The sequence below is a fragment of the Phasianus colchicus genome, chromosome 2 (assembly GCF_987193195.1).
Source record: "Phasianus colchicus chromosome 2, bPhaCol1.hap1.1, whole genome shotgun sequence".
NCBI lineage: Eukaryota > Metazoa > Chordata > Aves > Galliformes > Phasianidae > Phasianus > Phasianus colchicus.
The window spans coordinates 75564467-75585709 of NC_143437.1; the positions used below are offsets into that span (position 1 = coordinate 75564467).

Sequence of the window (21243 nt, forward strand, 5' to 3'; positions counted from 1 at the left end):
GAAACATTTCTAAAGTCATATTGCATTATTATTGACAAAATTACTTAAGTTTGCAGTTATCTTGCCTGGTTTGGCATGAACTCTATTCTGTATGCTTATTGAAACAGTTGTCAAACCTCTGGTGTCTTAAAAATAATTTTTATGCTAATCTATTCATAAGAAACCAAAATCCAAAGGACAAATTTTCCACTATTGAAGTCCTGCCTTGTGGGTTTTTAAGTAGAAAATACACATTGTAGGATAGCAATAACTACAAGGTATGTATGGCTTCATAAGCGCATCCAGTTTCGTAGGGCTGGGATTGCTGAAACAGTAGATGCTATCTGAATAAGATAATTGTTATAGTATGTACAAGGCATGCTGGATGACTGTGTTATCAACTTAGTACTGTAAAGTCATTAGCCCAGGTGGTTAGCGGCTCGCTGTATCCCATGATACAGGTCTCATTAATAATGTTTGTAGCAGATGTTTGTTCTAATGAGTGGAGCTGAATGTTCAGACAGAAGTAGGGTCTGTAAGGTAATGAGATGCCAGTTTTGAAAAAAAAAAAAAAACAAAAAACCCTCTTACCACTAAGAATAATTAAAAGCTTTAAAATGTCCATAGAATAATTCATATTAATCCAATCAAAGAGGACTGGGTTTTATAATGGTAAAATGTGACTTGAACAAAATACAAGCCATTAATGGATGTGAGTTACTGTCCTACATTTGTGTGAGCACCTTTTTATTTTTCATGTCTGTATGCATGTAGTTTTAGGATTGATTTTATTATTTTTTCCTAATGCAGTGGCAGTTTAATTATGGTAAATCTTCTATTTAGAAGAAATACAGAACAGATAGTTCTTGCCAAAGGCTATTATATTTGAAAAATATCCATATAAACTTGGTGGCTCACAGGTACCTAACTGTGAACAACTGGGTACAGCGTGTTAAGCCTCTATGAGAATCACTACTAATTGTTTAAAAAGCATTCATAATAAAATATCTAGTAATATCTATGAAGCTAGTAATTTTTACATAATTAGAAAATTGCATGTTTGAAAAAGGCCTGCTGCCTATGTAATTCTCATTTTAATAGTATCAGTAGAAGATAAACATAGTGAGGCTGCACTTAAGCATATGGTAAAATCAGTGGCCAAAGTTTTTAAACTGTTTATTAACCAAATAATAGTAACTTATGTGCTTTGGATAACTCAGAATGATGGTTAAGACCTGTTTTAGCATCCTAGGTGTCTCCAGTTCAGCTTTATAGATATAAAGTGAAGAATTTTTCTATTTTTGTGAAGTTCAAAGTTATTGCCAACTATAGTCTTTCCAAAACTGCACTTAAGACTGTTACTTGAAGGATACCTACTGGGAGTACTTTTCATGCTTGCTTTTAAAAGGTAATGAATATGGGGGCAAAAAATTTTTCCCCTGAATTTGCCTCAATACTGTTGTTTTGCTGTCCAATGATCCTTTGGCTGGTGAGATGAAGCTTGTGCATACAACTGAGAAATATCAGCTTCCTAATATGAAAAATTGTCTGGAAGTCTTCTGAGTTGAGAGTAGCATGTGAAAAGGTGGTCATTGCTGAAGGTCAGCTTGAGAAAAATGAAAGAAAACTGAGAAACAGATCTTCTGTTTTAGAAATAACAAGATAAAAGGAGGTAATACAAAATAACGTGGCAGGGAAGAAAAAAGATCACCTGTTTGCATAAGGCTGAAGAAGAGAGTTTTCCATGAATGCGTCTGTAGCAATTGGACTGATCAGTACGATGGGAAAGGTGGTACAACAAAGATGTGCTAATGGAAGGACCAGCAGAATAGAAAGATGCTATAAAGGAAGAACCCACCTGTATCAGAAGATTCTAGGTTTGCAGGGGAAGTTCCACCAAGGAGGGATCTCCAGAAAGAGAACCTTCCCCTATGGTAGTCAGTCCTTAAATGGGGTCTAAGAGGTGCAGCCAGGCTCCACCACTTCATGTCACTCACGCAGCTGAGTTGCTTTCACCTGTGCTCCCAGGGCTGACCTGGTCCTTTCCCCAGGTGCTCAATCAGTGGTTCAGGCTGTGACTCAACAGTTACCACACAGCATGCAACTGTCGTCTTGGAGAGGCAGGACAATGTTATAGAGAAAGATGAGATAACAAAACTGAATGGAGAAGGATGGGGAAGATTGGAGTGTTACGCTAATCCAATTGAAAAAACAAATAATGGAATTGAGAGCTCATTATTTAGAATGAGTTCTCAACTTATCTTGAGTGCAAATTTAAAGAACAGAAAGATTGTCTACTGAGAGTGAAGATATTAAGATGGGATTAAACTTGAAGGAGACTCTATTGGGAATGAGAAAGAAGACACAGATTAATTTTCAGATTGGTAAAAAAAAATGATGAGCAGGTTCTTATAGACATGGAGATTTATGCCAGTGGTGGAAAATACCTGAACTGGAGCATTACACAATTTGTTAGCGTATTCTTTCCTGGTGTAGAGGAGGAGGACAATAAGGTTGGCTGCTGAGGTTAGCCAGCTGGCATCAGGAATAATTCTAACAGGAAGATTTAGGGCCATTCATCGCTGAAAAGCATTTATGAGCATAGAGCTTTTCTCTAGGTATGGGTACCTCATTTCTTGGTGGTTTTATGTTCTGACCCTAGATGGCTAACAAATAAATCAATTAATGTTGTATCTTGTATGTCTGATTATTTCCTTGTATTTAGTGTTATACATATTGCCATTCTTGGAGTCAGGAAGGGACAGTTGCTTGTTAATATTGTGATGGGATACAGAACACTCTAGAATTCTTGGGGCATTTTTAAACTGCACCTTCCTCTTCTTCCTTTCCTTGGTTACCTTAAAAAAAGATATGTATATATATATACACACTTAAAATTTGCACCATTGATTGGTAATTCTGTGTATCCATTCCTTTGTCGAGGCACTGAAATTTTGAAGACAGAAGTGCTCAGGATTTTTGGTTTGGCCCTGTATTGAGCAGGCTTTTCAGGAATAAATGAATTCATTAAAGGAGTGACAGGTTTTGTGAACAAGTGGGCTTAAGTGATTTGATTCAGAGTTAAATAAGCTCTGTTGATAGCGTGTGCTGTTGTGATGGTCAGCAGCAGGCAAAGCCTCAGCTCTGGAATGCTAATTGTATGAATGCTGATGTAGTTCATGTGTGTGTAAGAAAGTTTCTGATCAGTCTCTTGTGGTTATTTTTAATAACTGTCTGAAAATAGGAGCAGTAAGGGTTTTTCTGTTACAGCTGTGAAGCTGCATCAAAATAGGATGTAGTAGAAACCTTACTGAAAAGGGAAGAGTGACTGTTGCTGTTCCCTTATTCCTACCTGCACTGTTTTGTTGCATGCTATGCTTTTAAGTTCTTTAGAAGGGAAATGCAGTTTTTATTTACTATGATATAGATCCCAGTGTTCCTGCTTTGTAATTACTTTAAGTAGCTCTTTAAGAGAGGACAAACCTGCTTATTTTTAAACTGATTATGTAAGTAGAAGGTTCTTCCTTCTACTTTTGGAAGAACCTTGATTGTTGATGAATCTTGGATCCACATAGGATTTCTATTTCTGACTTTATTTTGAAGAAGATATTTAGTTGGAAACAGTACGTATTTTGGCTGGAAAACTGAAGTTGTGAAGTTCATAAGAATAGTTGGACTAAAGCATTCTCCTCCCCCTTCCAAACAAGGTTAAAAGCTATAAATAGCTTTTGTAAACTTCGTTACTAAGCAGCTGTTGAGCACCTGCAGTTGAGCTTTGAAGTGTGTAGTGGTAATGTAATGTCAAGCTGCTCCAACAGTACATAAAAGCACATCTATGATTAAGGATTATAGAGTGAGGTGGGTTTTTTAAGGTTGCGCCTACTTGATTTATGACTTTCTAGAACAGAAAATTATATAAAATGCCTTTCTAATGGTCACTAAGGAGGAGAACAACTCGTAGATGTTTTATAGCACCATAAACAGCATTCCTCTTAATTTTCTGAAAAAACAAATGCCTAATTCATAGCTTTATTTTGTGTATTTAGGTAGGAGGGTAAGAGAAAATGAGACAGGGAAGCAGAAAAGATGTGGTTTTGGATTACAGAGATGGAGTTCTGATAGCAGAGATGCGTGTCTTTACTCATTCTACAACTTAATAGTTACTTTGTGTGTTTGCATTGGACACTAACCTTAGGATTATAAGACGTGTGTGACTGTGTGTGTGTGTGTGTGTATTTATTTATTGCTAAAGCACATTGATTCCATTTTGCTTCTTATCCGTCTCCTGAAGTCTGTCTTTTAAACCATTGAGTCGGTATAGAGAAATGAATAAATGGGTATGACAGGTCACATTGTCTCCAGTCTGGATCCAAGCTGATATGAATGTCCAAAGGATACATTCTTACTCTATATTGTGGTCTCATTTATGTGTCTGAAACAGTCACAACTCTGAAATGATATCACAGAAGGAAGCTGTTGCTTCTTTGTTTCTTTCTTAGGGGTTATAAAGTCCTAGCAGTGTATTACTTTGCCATAGGAAGGTATGTTTTGCAAAATACCAAGCTTGCTGTTTCACAGATCCGGAGAGTTCTGATAGCATACAAGTTTAAATGCTTAAAATTCAGAGCCCTTTGAAAAGTGCTGCTTAACAATTATTCATATGAAACTATTTGAATATTTGGACAGACTGTCTTCGAAGCGAGCTCTTTTGTTTATTTATAAAGAGTTAATGTATTAAAATGCTTATTAGGTAGCTTGTGCTACGAATACTAATTTTAGAGTATTCAACTGTAGTCCTAGAATGTTCTAATTAGACCAAGATAAATGGTATGCTTGTGTGTGTACCTGATGTTCAAGCCATGAGTATCAGAGAAAAATTAATAAATAAATCATTAATCATTCTCGTAGACCACTTTTGATAGTGAAACAGTGTGTCCTGTGCTGCTGATTCTCTTGGGAGCAGCATGGGCACATTTCATGAAGTGTAATGGATTAAGTTTATTCGGGGAAGAATGATATTGAGGCTATAGAGTGCAACTATACAAATATCTAGGGCATGTTTTCCTTTCAAACTGGTCCTCTAATCTGTGGGCACAAATGACAGTTGTAGCTTCTGAAGCTGCTGCCTGCGAAGTAGACAGAATTGACCCAGCATGTGTTCTGGCATAAATCATTTCAAAGTCAGGGGAACTTTCTTTTTCAAAGCTGAAAATACTCTTTAATTGTGGAGCTCCATGGGAAACATGGTTCTCTTTCTTGGGGAAGGAGGGAAATAATTACTTGTCGTCTGACATTAAAGTGGTGGGGTTTTGTTTGTTTGTCATCTAAATATATTTATGTCACTCCTTCTTTGCATTTTTTTTGAGCCTGTTACTTCAGGCACAGGTTTCCCCTTAAACAAAGCCTGCTCCAAAAGTAATGCCTCCTATTTTGTTATGTTGATGCACGACATCAGAGGCAGATGTTGGTGGGATGGCAGTAGAGGCTGAACCTTCCCTCCAATTTTCCATTATGTTTTGTGTGACAACAAAAGGGTCTGACAAAGTAATGTGTGACATGGAAGTGCAGATGAAGGAAAGATGTGTCACTGAATTCCTCCTCGCAGAAAAAAATGGCACCCAGTGATGTTCATTGACACTTGCTGAACGTTTATGGAGACCAAGCAGTGGATGTGAGCAACACTGAAGGCTGGGCTGCGTGGGCAACATCTTCCTAAAATGTATGGAGGAAAATTGCAATCTAACAAGTTCAAACTAGCTTGAAGCTGAATATTTGCAATAAGTAATAAAATGGTTGTTTAATGTAAGAATTTAGTAGTTCAGTCAAGCTTTTGACATGAGATTATTGAAACAAATGGTAAATTTTTAAAAAAGGAGTCAGAGCATTATACTGTACAGTTATTTTCCAATAGTGTTCTTCATCTAATATAGAAATGTACTTTAATGTACTTTAATATGTACCTGATCGCTTACCAGTGCTAGAGTTTTAGCAAAGCAAAGAGAATCTACTATTTAAAATAAGTCTGCTAGTGTACAAATTCTGTTACTGGTTCACATTTTCAAGCTCATTAACCATTTTTCTTTTGAACACCATATACTACATAACAAACTAGAAGTATTCTTCAATATTTCTTAGTTGTAGGTAAATTTACTCTTTGCAATAGATCAAATCATGATAACAAGATGACTTCAATTTAACCCAGAAGAAGAAATAGAATGCTGTGGATATATATATTTTGTTTCTTTAACTTAATTAAAACTCTGGAAGGCTGTCAAGAAAATGCTGTAACTGGATAGTCTTTTTTTTTTTTTAATCTTGTTAAATTCTTGGTTTTACCAGCCCTGCTGCAGTTTCACAATCTAATAATACTTTAGATAGAAAATATAGTTTTACATCGTTTTTTAATTTGCCATCTGTTAACTGAAGGCATTTTTATTCTTAATTTATAAAACGGGAAAAGCTGAAGTTTGAACTCAGACTAAGCTATGATACTTCATTAGTAGAAATGATACCAGCTTCCGTGCTTCTGCTTTTTTCCATGCTCCACAGTTATTGTTATCCTTCCTTATATTCAAAAATGAACTTCCCTATTAATGCTGGCACATTGTATTCCAGTTGAGAGTATTCCAGTGAATTGTATGATGATGCAACATTGTTCCTGTGTTATGCACTGTCTTAATAGTTGTGTGACCTAAAGGTTTGTTAGCTGTTTGTTTTTTTAATGCAGGTGTGTTTTTGTGCTCTTGCTGACCTTTGAAAAGTAGCTGCTATATTGGCTTTCTCAGTCAACAGAGTTAATTTAAAAGGTGGTGTAAGGGGGAGTGTATTGTTGCATCTGCCTCTTCCTGCCTGTGTTTTTGTACCTTCTGCATATTGAAATTTGCATATTTCATTATTGTGGTTTGGGACATAAAGGTTTCTGTTGCAAATGGTGTAATCTGCAGATTGTCTACTTCACTGTTCATGATTTTCTGGGTCACAGTAGTTACAATCTTCTCTGGACCTCAAGTTGTCGAAGGGAGACTTGAATTCAGAGTTGAAAGGGGAGCGGTGACAGGCAAGAATAAGAAAAGGAATATGGTGTTGAGTGAGGTAACAGCAGAATACACTTTAGTGTATGATTAGTAAAGTCTAGAAGACCGATAGCCTGTACAAGCTCTGGCATTTCTGTTGTCTTACAGTGGTTACTTGTGCAATGTGTGTGTATACAAAGAACTTGGAGAGTTCTGCCTAAAGGAAGTTTGTTCAACCTGCTTACTCGAGACTACAATACATTATCAAAATCAGACACAGCACTGTCATTGTAATACCAGGGGGTCAATAAGACAATTATTTTTCCCCCTATCGAATCAGGGCAGCAAGATGGAGGAGTCCGAATGAGTGATTCAGAACATAAAGTTGGATATTGGGAATCTCAGCATTTAGATGGGCTAGGGTAGCTCTCTTGACTAACATGAATATTGGAAACCTCATTTTTTGGGAAAGATGCAAAATAAAATTTGAGTGATAACACTTTATTTTCGTGACAGCTGAAGGATAGAAAATATTGTGGAATTGTGTTTTTAAAATGTCACTATTGGGTGATTAAGATAAAATTCTGAGTTACTGCTGAATCTGCTGAAGACACATAATTAGAATTGCCACTGTGAACGTACTTCAGTGCAAGTTGGAGTTCAAATCTTCTCTGGTGTAATAAGAGCTTAGGCAATGCAATTATTGAAGTCTATGGAGCTATTTATTTCACCCCGAAGATGCTTCACAAATAAGCTTGATCAGAAGTTGAATTCCTCCTTCTCTTTCCAGGTATTCATTAGTAGAGAATGCGGAAACACATCAAGGTGTTTCTGATTGTAAATGAGATACTAGGTTGCTAATTAGTAAAATAAATGTAAACTGGTACTTAAATATTTGAATTTAAAGTGTTGTTTTGGTTTTTTTAATCCTGATTGTGGAAGGTAAATTTGGTTCACTGATAAAAAGGCTTTGCTTTGAATTGAAAGCATTGTGATTGCAATGAGAGGTAACAATAGATCAGTAATGTGGATTTTCCTTCTAGATGAATAGATTTGGATAAACTAAGGAGTGGGCAAGGAATGAGGAATTCAGTCTCCAGTACTGATGAGGAATGACACTTCTTTCAACCATTTTGGTTGCAGTTTGTTTACTATTTAAAAGGAAAATAATATATTTGAGAAGGGAAGGAGTAGTGGTAAATCTCATGTCTGTGGACTTCTATCAAAACTATCAGAATTTTGATTTATTATAGATACTGAGTCTAATGAAGTTTCCCAGAACTGTAAGACAGATAAAGGATATAAAGGATTGAAGGGAAAAAAAAAAAAGGCAATGAGTAGTTTGGGAAGAATGGGTATAGAAAGCCACAAGGGGAAGTCCTGAATATTGGATGTTAGGACCAGTTGCATACTGCCATTAAGAATTTTGAAATGGAAACAAAACGCTTTCTGACAAACAGATAAGGGAGACGTGTCGCTGCACTTGAATGTGTTGTCATGAATATGGAATACTGGAGCTGAGACTGTTAATTGGAAGTGAGAGTCAGAATATAGTTATTTTTTCTGTATGAAATATTGGTTGATGATAGAATTTAACCTAGGAAGGTGACACAAATATTAAGTGTTGATGTATTTAGAATGGGCTGACTTCTAGTGGGCATGTGTGTGGTTTTTTTATTTTTTTCCCTTCAGAATTTGAATGATACCTGCAAGTACGTAATTTCACAGCTGTTCATGTGTGGCTGCTTCATGCTGTCTGATGCTGTTTGCTTGTGCAGATGAAAAATTTGAGTATGGCATGGAAGTTGTATTTGTGACAGTTCTGTTAGTGTGCTGATTAAGTAGTTACTGTTTTCCTTTTGTTTATACCATGAAAATAATGCTGTACGTGTGTCCAGGTTTTCTTATCCTTCAGGAGATAGTTGGAAGCAGTGACCATTGCCAGCAGCAATTAATGTAAGAGAAGAAAGCAAGCTGAGCCTTGCCTGTTTACTGGGACTTGAGGACGTATTGCTCCATCTGCCACAGGCCAACTGCAAACTCCTCTCATTTAGACTGCTACTCTGGATCCAGCATTATCTGGATTGAGGCCAGGATGTGGAACCAAAATGCTTCAATGACACAGATAGAGGCTCTCCTACTGTCAGTGGATAAAGGGCAGTGATTAATTTTTATTCCCCTGGCCCTATCTACAGCATTTGATGGTCTGGCCAGAAATTGATGCTGTCTTGTCAGAAAGGAGAGGCAGAGGCCTAAGTGAAGTGCTGGAGTGGATGAGCCTCGTTCTAGGTGATGAATCTGAAGAGTGGCAGCATGCTTATGATTTTGAAGTGCTGTCAGTCATACAAGGAATTTAAGAAACTAAAAATGATATCTACAACAAGATTTTGTTTTTGCCTGTGCATCAGCAAACATTTTAGCAATACTAATTGCTTTATCGAGTTGAGTAAGGCTTGTTTGTGTGGGAAGGCAAAGCTTTCACTAGGCTCAATTCTATCCTGTGTAATGAACTCCTGTGGGAATGAGGAACTGTCATGCTTTTGCACTTAGAGTTGATGATGGAATTCCTTACATTTTGCATTCTTTAATGTGACAGTGTAGACAGAAGCATATGCAAAAAGAAAAAGAAAAAAGGCAACATCAACAGTGCTCTGTCAAAATAATTAGTATAGATTGATAAAGTCCATCTAAGTAAATAATGCAGAACAAAGGAAGCTGCAGTATGAGCTGAATTTTTTAAGCCTCCTTTAAAAATTAGTACTAATCCACTTGCTAGCCGTAGTGTTTTCCTCAGAAAATTCATTTTGTGTTGAAACCAAAAACACAGGAGATCTCAAAAGTCTGAGAGAGTTGTGCAGTATTTTTTCTATTGTTTCTAATTCTTCAATTAAGTCTTTGACTGGAGAAAGATGTTGATTATAGGTAAAGCACAGTCTAAGGTGATGTCCGTGGCAGAGCTCCTTTGAACTTCTAGGAGACCGGTTTCACAATGAATAGACACATTGGCAAATGCTATGCTCCATGTTGGGAACTGTGTCAAAGGGTATTAGCACTAATGAAGATATGACTTTGAAAATAAACTAGGGAAGAAGAATGAGGCTGCATGCTCTGGTCAGTGCAGTATTGGATCTGGAGTTGGGGAGATGCAGTTTTGCTCTTGTTCCTGACTGACTGTAGATTGAGGGGAAATGAAGTAATTTGCCTTGTTTTATTTAAATAATATTTTTCTGAAAGGTATTTTAAAATTTAATGATGAGAATTATTTAACATTCATATAAAGTAGAAACCTAATGTTTTTTTAACTGATCATTTTCAATATAGCCCAAGTCAGCAAAAACCACAAAAACAACAAAAAAAAGAATTTTATTAAAATCATTCTTGAAATGTGTTTTATGCCAGCTGCACTGCCTTCTGCATGAAGGCAAACCTGAGCCTTTGAAACAGTTGCTTTTATTTGAATGTGTTCGTTGATGTCTGCCAAGAACTTTCAAGATGATTCTCCAGTTTTATGTATTGTTACAAAAGGTAAATTACTGACACTTACATTGCTGCTCCACTCCTGCTATTTTATTCACTTGTCTTGTTTTAAATTCAGATTGAGCTGTCTGATACAGACCGTGTCATCTTGTGTACTCGCAGGGAATCTAACACAATGGGGCCTGGCTCATTGGAGCTTTTTGGGTGTTAACACAATAGAGATAATTAGTAATAAATGTACAGCTGTAATAGCAAGTAGTGTTCACAGTAAGCAATACAATGCACGACAGTTAAGCTCCTATATGTTGTGTTAGTTCCTACTGAAAGCATTTGAGAAATCGGCATTATTCTTTCTTTGCCATTGTGGTGTTGCCCAGAGGCTTGCTCTGTATTCTAGTGTAAGTGCTTGTGATGCTAATGCCTTAATTAACTTCTTTAAATATAAGCTGTCAGGGCACATCCAGATAGTATTCAGAAATGCATTGATCAGCAGTCTACAAGACTTCCTTAAGAAAGCTTATAGTGTGGTGTGGAGAAAAGTCTGACGTTAAGCATGTAAGCTATGCTTGTTCACTTAGAAAATGAATAGAAAAAAATCATTAATAAATTCAGTAATCAAACCTGTGGCATGGTTGTTTAACTCCTTTTCTTCTTGCATGCTTCTGGCTATCAGCTGCTCATTGAACGCTTCTGACTTGTCAGTCCCTCCTTGAGCTCATTTCTTCTATCAAATGTTGGTAATTCATAATTTGACAAATTTGTCTTTCACTTATGTTGAATTATTCCCACTTTTCTCAAGTCATGCTTTCTGTAAACACAGTGAAACTGAACTTTGTGCTCTGGGTATCTGAAGTACCCAAGTTCTTGTAAGTTTTAATCCTTGGGAGGCCCAAGGAACTATCTAGCTTTGTTTTGGTTATTGTTTGAATAAAATACTGATGTTTACCAGCCAAATTACCATGGGTATGAAAGCACATGTGGGCTGCATAAATACTGTAGGATGTGTATAATGCATCTTGAAGAGCCTGTCTCCTTAACCTAGCTTTGCTTTAGGATCACTAAGTCCTTAATAATGTCTTGTTTAAGAGCCCTCCTGCCATACCAACCACTGAATCCTTTACAGTTTTTCAGTACTGGGTTAGGTTGCTTGTTTTCATGCAAACTTGCAATCAGACTGGATGGATTTGAGGCTGAAGAGAGACTTAAATTGATAATTTCACAGCTCGGTTCTAAATGTGAATTCTAATTTTGGACTTGCATTTGGATAATTGCTGTCAGCATTACTGCAGGTTGCCTAAACGTGGCAATTTCCTAAAAGCACAGGTATGTTTTATATCTGCCTTTTCTGTTGGCGGCCATGCTGCTCATTTTTGCAAGCGTTGCACGTGGGGCAGTGGATGGTCTGTATGATTATTAAGGTCTCTTACTGAGACATTTAAAGATGGGGCTGCATTATTGACATTGAGGTAGAATTAAAATCAGGCTTGAAATCATAGTTCTGGGGGGGAAATGCACAAGCATGCATGCCCTCTCTGCGTGCTAAGAGTGCTTGAAATTGTTCTCCTAGCTTCAGCTTCAACTGAAGCACACTGATGTTTGTTTGTTGTAAGTAATGGGAGTGTGCCTGGGTCCGGGGCAGAGCCACTGCTATTGATAGCACAGAGCAGGGTGTGGGGTTGGGACAGGTGCTTGAATTAGTCTGCTCCATACCAGGTGACACCAATGGAAGGCCCTTAAGTTGTGGACAGTTGGCCAACCCCACTGCTCAGGGGTTGTGAGAGGTCAGTTGGCAGGGAGCCTGGTGCTGGTTGCTGAGTGAATGCACTGCAGGTATATGTATTGTTATTATTGCATTGTTGTTTCCATTTTCCTCTTCTTAGTTTCTATCTCACCCACAAGTTCTATTTTGTTTCCAGTTCTCTCTCCCATCCCACCTGGAGGGTAGTGAGCAAAAGGTTGTGTGGTGCTGAGCAGTCACAGTGTGAGTACGAATGGCACAGCTTGCCCTCAGAACTACAAGCTGATTTGCTAGCATTGCTAATTTCCTCTTACTGTTTGAAATAACTGCGTCTTTTTCTGTTTTGAGAAAGTTCTGATAGTCAAAATAAATACGTTGTGATAAATATTCTCTACAGAGGAAATGCAAGTTCAATGACTGTTTATATATTCCTTGTTCTGACTGAGAGTGGCTGTGCTTAGCTGTTGTCACTAAGGGAAATTCAGTGGGAGAATATAGATGTTTGACATGTTTGAAACAAGGTGTTTCCGAAAGCAGTTGTGGAAAACTGTTCAAAGATATGTACAACACGGACGTGTAATTTGGAGATGTTCTTTTTCAAGGTGATGGATTACATAATGCAATTGATTTCTTCTATTTCCTTAATTTGCTTGCTTTTTTTTTTACTGTTTACAGTAAATAAAACACTTCTGTGTAGTATATGCCTGTGTTTTCTTGCTACAACAGCATATATTAAATCCCTAAATTAAATACTTTATTAAACTGGGAGGGGGAATGTTTTCAACCTTTTACAGAATCACAGAGGTTGTAAGGGACCTCTAGAGATCATTGAGTCCAACTCTCTGCTAAAGCGGGTTCCCTACAGTGAGTGGGTTTTGAATATCTCTGGAGGAGGAGACTTCATGGCCTCTCTGGGCAGCCTGTTCCAGTGCTCTGTCACTCTCAAAGTAAAGAAGTTTCTCCTCATGGTCAGATCTAACTTCCTGTGTTCCAGTCTGTGCCCAGTGCCCCTTGTGCAGTAGCTGTGCACCGCCAAAAAAGCCTGGCCCCATCCTGTTTACTCCCACACTTTAGATATTTATAAGCATTGATAAAATCTTTTCTCGGTCTTCTCCAGGCTGACCAGTCCCAGGTCTCTCAGCCTTTCCTCACTCAGGAGATGCTCTAGTCCCCTCAGTCATCTTCTGACTGGCCTTCTGCTGGACTCTTTAGAAGTTCCAGCTTTCTTATCTGAGGAGCCCAGAACTGGTCACAGTACTCCAAATGTGTCCTCACTGTGGCAGAGTAGAAGGGGGAAGATCACCTCCGTTGACCTGCTGGCCATGCTCTTTTTTTTTTAATGCACCTCAGGATACTATTTGCCTTCTTGGCCACCAGGGCCACACTGTTGACTCATGGGTCAACCTGTTGTCCACCAGAACACCCAGGTTTTTCTCTGCAGAGCTCCTTTCTAGGAAGTCGGCTCCTAACCTGTACTGATGCACACAGTTATTCTTCCTCAGGTGCAGGACTTTGCACTTGTTCTTAGTTTGTGCCTTGCTCATGCAGATGACTTTTGTATATAAAGTAAAATAAGCAAGAATGTTATCATTGAGATAGTGGGTCTGCATTGTCATGAGACCAAAATTTTTTGATATGCGATACTTGGTAATCATTAATTAGAAATCCCACGTATGCAATCCTTAAGACCTGGGTTTTTTCCTGAGGTTTAGAATATGCAATATAAAAACCTAACAATGAAATGCTGGGAAAAGAGTGAGAAAGAAATCATGAGAGAAGGTCAGGAATCTCAGTGGCTAATTCCAGTGGGGAATTATCGAGCTACCAATTTTTAAGTAAATCTCCGTAAATTTTGAGTAAATGACTTAGAAGAAGTGGTGGTGTAGATCTATCTCCTGACGTTCAAATAAAGATTTTGAAACCTTCTGTAAGTCTTCTGAACTCGTAGGTATTATAGATGGCTGAAAACAAAGATTTTGGATATTTTGGTTTTGTTTTTCGAAGCTGTTAAAGACCTCATACTGCATTGCATTTGTAGTGGTAACACATTGTTTTTTACGTTCCAGATCTTTTGAAGCATTAGAGATCGTTTCTGGTGCTATTTTCTGATTGAGACAAATTGCAAGTACTTGAAAGAAAGCAAGTGCTTAAAACAGTGAAGAATATGTGAGTGCATAGATAAGGTTGCTTGAAATAAAAAGCGTACAGTATTTTTTTACCCACTTTACATACCTCTTTCTCCTTCATGTGATTTTCTTCATTTTTAGGAAAAACACAACATACTCTTTGTAATTGGTTTCAGTTTTGAGCAAATGTGTGTGATTTGAAAAACTAATTTTGTGTGCAGATTATTTTCTCTCTTAAAGAACTGACATGAAGTCATCCAGTTGAATGTAGGTTGAATTATTATTTCTTTTCATAAATACCTCATGCGACTTTCAGCTCTCCTAATGTTGCATTAACTTAATCTACTCCCAGCCCTCTTGAAGACTTCAGTTCTTCTGCTCCTACATGTCTTTACTTTTGTGCGATTTGTACATGACACCTTGAAGTACACATGTTGTTTGTGGATGCCTATTAGTTAAGATGATATATGGTGTGTACTGTGATTGGAATTATAATACTGGAAGTATTTATTTAAGCTGTGTGTGTGATGCTATGCCCTTGTAAGCAGCCTGATTTCTGATTTTGTAAGCTTACTGATTTCTGGAAGTGAAGGATCTGTAAAGGTAGCAGTTGAGCTGCCTGTGTAGACCAAATGCCTGTAGGGGTTCTGGGGGCTGGTTTGCTTTTGACATCAGGGATTCTATGGGCATTGCTTTTAAGAGCAGAGGTGAATCTTAGAAAAGACTACTGGTAACTCATTATTTCTTCAGAACCAAGACTTCCCAAGAAGAATTGGATGAATTATGAAAAGATCTGTTTTTTCCCCCAGTATGTCTATTGTATTTGAGGACTTCTACAAGTATGAAAAGTTCTTTTCTGAGAGAGAGTCTTCAAAATATTGTTTCTCTGTTTCAGAGTATTCTGGTGTGGATGGTGAAACTCCAATCATTTACCTTTAATTCACTGTTTTTCATTATGTATGGGATGTAAACTCTGTAGAATTAGAACAGTCTTCTTTGGGTTTAGCACAGAGAAGCTTAAATTTTTGATTTTGGCACCTACTGCTGCCTTACTGTAAATTATTTATTTATTTGTTTGTTTGTTTGTTTTAGAAAAATCAGTTGTTTGCAACTGAACCAAGCTCACAAATTATTTGTGATGCTGTGGTTAGCATTCTTAACATGTACTGTGACAGAAGAATGTTCCTTCTCTAAATTTCTTAGTGTTTTAATGGAAAGAGACTCCGTCTTTTGTTGAGATTTGCAGTATTGCAGGGTTGGATAGCCTCTGATAGAAGAAGTGTTTCTTGTGAATTAAATTCTGCAGGTTTATATCAGGTAAAGTTCTTGCCCACTTAAAGAAAAATTGGAGTCAAAGATTTCTTTTTAGCAAAGTCTGAATTAGCCTCATGTGTTCCTTTCAGTGTTGAGATCTCCATTCTTTTTATCATTTTGTCTGTACACAGTGATGTTCTTCTTGGTATATTCTAAACTTCTAGTTTTGAAATATTTCCTTGGTTATAGTTACATCAAACTAAACTGCTTTTTTGAAACAAGAGGCTTCAATTTTTCAACTATAAAAAGTTCCTTTTCAAATGCTCTTTTATAACACATCAGGATTATTTTTTTTAACACAAGACAAAGCGTTGAGATTTAGAGGATGCATCTTTAACTTCTTAACGTTGCCTTTGCAGGTACATGATGCTGATTGATGGCAAGAATGAAGTATATATGATCGATAGAGACAACTCCATATTTCATGTGTCTAATCTGGAATTTCCATTTCGTAAAGATCTTCGTATGCATCTAACAAACACTCTTCTAGATGGGGTAAGGAGCATTCTGTATAATAATTGTAACAGTGTCAACAATTTATTTTTGTTCAGAAACAAGACCAAGTTTCTTAGGCTTGAATCATGGGATTTAGGGATAGTAGATGCAGTCACTGGCTGAACACTGGGAATCACACTGTTCATAAGTCACTTCTTACCTACAGAAAAGTAATGATAACTGCTCTGGGGGGAGCTGTTTACTTGTCTTTGAAATAAATCAAGGTATTGAGATGACACTCTCTAAGCATGAGAAAGTTTGAAGAGAATCTAGAGAAATAAACGCAGAAATCTCATCTCTTGCTATAGCTTTTTTGTTTTGAAATAGTAGGCATAGAAAATATTACACAGTTGATCTAAGTGTTTGTAAAATTTGATAAAATTGATATTTTGATGTTTGACTTCTGTGACTTGATGTCTTTTGCTTCTGTCATCTTTATTTTCAGCTAATTTGAATTACTAACTGATTTAGAAAGGGTTTAGTTTGATTTTTTTTTTTTGATTGAAACATGTCTAAGTATTTGTGCTAATTTAAACTATGTAAATCTCCTAATGGACTTTGTGAACCAGTTGCAAAACAAGCTTTATAACATCTGCATTTGCGGTTCCAAAGCTGACCTCTAGTAATATTACTTGCTGAGCTTTTCAGAACAGTAGTCATGAGAAGAGAGAATGCATTTCTTGACCCTTCTATTTTAGCTGAATGACTTCATTAGCTCTTACACTAAAGACCTGTCAGTGTAAATGCATTTCCCTGTCATGTTTTGGTAGCAGTGAAGTTGTTCTACCTTACTATCACTTCTGCTTGGTAAAAACCAAAGATAGATTCAAGTCCTTAGGCTGAGGTTAAAGTCATCTCACTCTGAGTGAATTTATACATTGTCTTTGCTTTCATTGTCACTTACCAGAGAATTGTGAAGGAGCAGATACCCTGCTGTCATGCTGTTGTAGCAATGGTTTTACAGGGAAGTCTTTGGAAAGCATTACTTAAACAGAAGTTCTTCAGGGAGGCTGCTTTGCTTCTCTATGTTTCAAAACAGGTGATTTACTAAGGTTGGCTAATATGCATACGTGGAGGACAGGGAAGCACATATTGGTATGTGTGTGTGAATGTGGCAGCAGCTGTTGGGCATGGGAGAGGAGCTCTCTTCTGGCTTTTTGACTCTTAACAATAAATTAAATTGGAAGAATTAACAATCAAGTCACTGATTGTATCACATAGTAGCCTAGGATGTAAGCTATAACTTTACCTAATTTGTTGTTCTGTAGAAGTGTGGTTGTTACAGTACATTTCAGTATTTAACTGTATGGCATAATGATTTGTTTTTTCCTTGCAGTTTTTTTCACGAAGTAGAAAGCAAAATATGAAAACTTGATTGAGTAATATACCTTGGGATAAAACTGAAATCTTCTGATAGATAAATACTTCTATAGCTAAGATTTCAACATAAATTTGTTTAATCTGTTAAAAAAAAAACACACCAAAAACAAAAAACACCTTGATTTGTATTTCATTGCAATTCCTTTCAGGAGATTTGAGACTGGAGCTTGCCTATTGCTTGAAGCATCACAACAGCTTAACTTTGTAATTTGCTATTTCTTCAATGTTTGTGTCAAATGATAATTTCCATAACTGTTCCCTCACTCAGAATATATGCATGATTTCATTTTTTTAATGTACACGAAGGGAAGTTTGGCTTTTTTTTTTTTTTGCATTAATGTATTTTGCCAATTAGTGCAGAAAGGCTGTTGAAGTTAATTCATTAATTACAGATTGAAGTAATTCACACTACTGCCCTTGAAGTAGCTTTTTTGCTTCCAGAGAATGAAGTTAGTGAACAAAGGGGTCCAACTGGCCTTACTTTACATTGATCTTAAAAGTACGAGGAAGAAAACAGAATTCTGTCAGTTCAGTGTGGTGAAACAATTGCATGTGATCAGAATACAAAAGATTAAGTAGTCCCTGCAAGGTTATTTAGAATGGGAATGTATAAAACTTTAATAAAGGTAATTGCCATGAATTCAGTGATTTCTTAACATGCTTCAAAGCTTCTGATGTAAGCCTTTCATGCAGCGTTCTTTGAGAATCTCAAATGCATTGAAGGTTCACTTCAGGCTGAAATTACTTGTAAACAGTTCTTACCACGATCAATTACATCTTCTTGATAAGAAGTTTTCTGCAATACTCTGTCTTCATCTCGAGCTTTTTGGTTGTGTTTGTTCTTCTGGCATGGAAGAAAGTTTTCTGCGAATCTCATTAAAGCTAATTTGAACACTACCTACAGGTGACTAGCATAACATTAAGCATTCCTTTGGAAGCCTGGTGTTTTGCCTCCGTAGCAGTATCTGAGGGAATGCATAAATCTTTGTTCAAGTGTTTTGGCTGTTGTTCAGAAAACTGGTTAGTTATTTTCAGGAAGTTTCTGCTTAGCTTTGGAACAAGTGAGTAGAAAATGCAGAAATATACTGTGTTTAATTTGCTGCTTAATATTTGTGTAAACAAAGACTCTTATTGTAAATATACAGCATCTAAATTTATAAAAAAGGTGATTTTTAAAAACTAATGGGATAGACTGCAACTAAAACTAATTGTTGTTCATCTGTGTTTGTAAGCAAAATATATCTAGTGTCCAGAACTTCTTACAAGAACAGCCTCTAAAATTCAGCTGTGTGAGGGCTTCCTTAGTAACTCAGTACTAAAATAAAACAGATGCACTTCTCATTTTTTCCAAGCATTTAAGACTGTCATGATTTTTAACTTATATTTAAAAAAAAGTTTGAGTGGAATGTTGTCATGCATTATAAGCGTTTATTGATTTCAGTCCCCAGTTTTGGCATCCTTGGCCAGCTTTGTCTTCAAGCTGGATGGAAGGTTGCAGTCACTCTGCCCTTTATGCTGCTTTGGTGGACTATCTGACATGTGAGGTCCTAGGTGAAGGCGGCCCTCCTAGAGCTTGAATTTAGAATTTACTGGGCACATGAATGCAGAGAGACATTCACACTGACGAAGGCATCCCACATAATTGTGGTCAGTGGAGAGTGAGAACCTATTGCACTTTTGTGTCAGTACAGAGCTCACATATTTGTAAGCTCTGTCAGAAATGGTGCAGCTTACAACTGTTGTAGTTTGCAAAGACTGACACTTTGTGCATGTAGTTGGGTTTTTTTAAGCTATTTGTATTCCTGAAATACAGCACTGGCTAGAATTGTTTTGAAAATAAAGGGATAAAGGAAAGACTAGAGGTAGGAGGAAAAGGAACGATGAACAGATGTAGGATTAGGTCCAATTCCATGCTCTGGTTCAGCTAGAAACAGAACTTGCATTCTGCAAGTTCCTGGGAAAATGAGATTCTGTGAATTGTAATTAAATTCTGCATTATTTTATATCCAGCAGCAACTTAGACCTGTGATTCAAGGTGGAAAAAAACCAAGTCCCTGGGCTGTCAGGCCAACATCTTTCCTTTTGCTACTTGTCCAGCTTAAAGCTCGTAGCATAGTTGCTGTTTCTGATATGCTGTAAGCATATGCTCTGCAGCACCAGCAAAGATTAACACCAGTTTTCCAGATTACATTGAAGAAACTGGGAAGTGGACCTTGTTCTGCAAACCTGCATGTTAAGTTACTATTAAAGTGGTGGATAATGGGCAAGGGATAAAAACTATATTTCCTAGCAATGGCAATATTGAAACATTATAGCAGCTGTAAGCCTACATGGGATATATAAAAGATAATATATATCTGCAGGTATTACTTGTGCATACTGCTGTGTTGTATTATATAGCCACGTGATATCTAGAAATTGTCTTAAATATAGCTTTACAGTATCATTTTATTAATTAGAATAAGTGAGTTTGAGTTCCTCAAGTAGTACATTTTTTCAACTGCCTACTAGTATGAATCTGCTTTTGAGATCTAATTCTGGAGGTATTTTTCAATTCTTATAATTTCAAGAAAGACTCTGAGATCAGAATCTTAAATAATGATGTGTTAGATTAATTGAATCATTCTTATGATTGCTTTACACCTGTTGCCTTATGACAGCTGTATTGGCGTAGCTAATGGAGCAGTGAATGCCAATGTCATAATGGTGATGAGTAGCACAGGAATTTCTACTCTAAGGCATATTGTCTTCCTGTGTGTTTGCCCTGGGATTTAAGTCGGGATCTGGAAAAGAACGAGAGGCAGGAGAGGAGGGAGGAAGAAAAGAAAAGGAGATGTGACAAAAGAGGCTACCTGCACCTGTAATAGAGTCGAAAAGGTTTATACATGTGTGAAGTAGAGAAAAAATGTTGATATACAGTTTAATTCTGGGTTAAATCTAAACGTTCCAGAGAAGATTTCAAGAAAGTACATGACTTTCTTGTCTGTATCTTATAATAGTCGTAAACAGAATATCTAGAGATACAGATTTTGAAAGTTAGGTTTAAAAATCCTTTTAGACTGGGCATCAAATTGTTTTCAAGGTTTTGCATATAAATGCTAGCTTTGCATAAGAGCTTGGTCTCTAGATATTCACGCTGAAGAAATGATTCCTTAAACTTTAAATCTGTGTTCACTGAAATGTGTTCTAGCTTTGCTTGCTAATGCAGTTGTAACTTTGAAACAGGGTAGTAGCATTTTTGTATTTCACTTTTACTTTACTCCTTATTTCTAATGGGAAAACAAATAAATCTGTTCTGTTTTTTGTTCTATTGCATCTATGAAAACTCTTCCACATTTGAACACAATGCCTTCTTTCTCTCTACCTGCTCCATCAACTTGTGTAGCTAATTATGAAATTTATTATCAAAGAATGCATTCCAGTGTTGCATCTCCATTCGTAGCTTGCCAATGTCTTACAATATGGGAAGGTGACAAGAAGAGCATTTAATTACACCAGTTCTACATAGACTTTTGCAAATGTTATTTGACAGTAACTATGGATAAGTGATTTCTAGAATTAAGAATAAGGTATTGTAGTATTATGAAGGAGTATTTTTGGCTCAGTCTTTTTTTTTCCCCTTTATGGAAAGATGTGTATGATGATTCACTCTTGGCTGTGAAAATATGATCTCCATCTCTGTATTCGGTTTATAGAAGATGAGATTGCAAAATATGAAGTA

At 36.8% G+C, this 21243-nt stretch overlaps 1 protein-coding gene across 4 annotated transcripts in view; it reads left to right on the forward strand.

The window, feature by feature from the left end:
• Positions 1-21243, forward strand: part of RNGTT (RNA guanylyltransferase and 5'-phosphatase) — a 188265-nt gene that overhangs the window by 34245 nt on the left and 132777 nt on the right. For all 4 annotated transcript variants that reach the window (XM_031611103.2, XM_090136022.1, XM_090136023.1 and 1 more), the window contains one exon: positions 16007-16142. In XM_031611103.2, coding sequence (XP_031466963.2) covers positions 16007-16142 — 136 coding nt within the window. The remainder of the gene's footprint in view (positions 1-16006; positions 16143-21243) is intronic.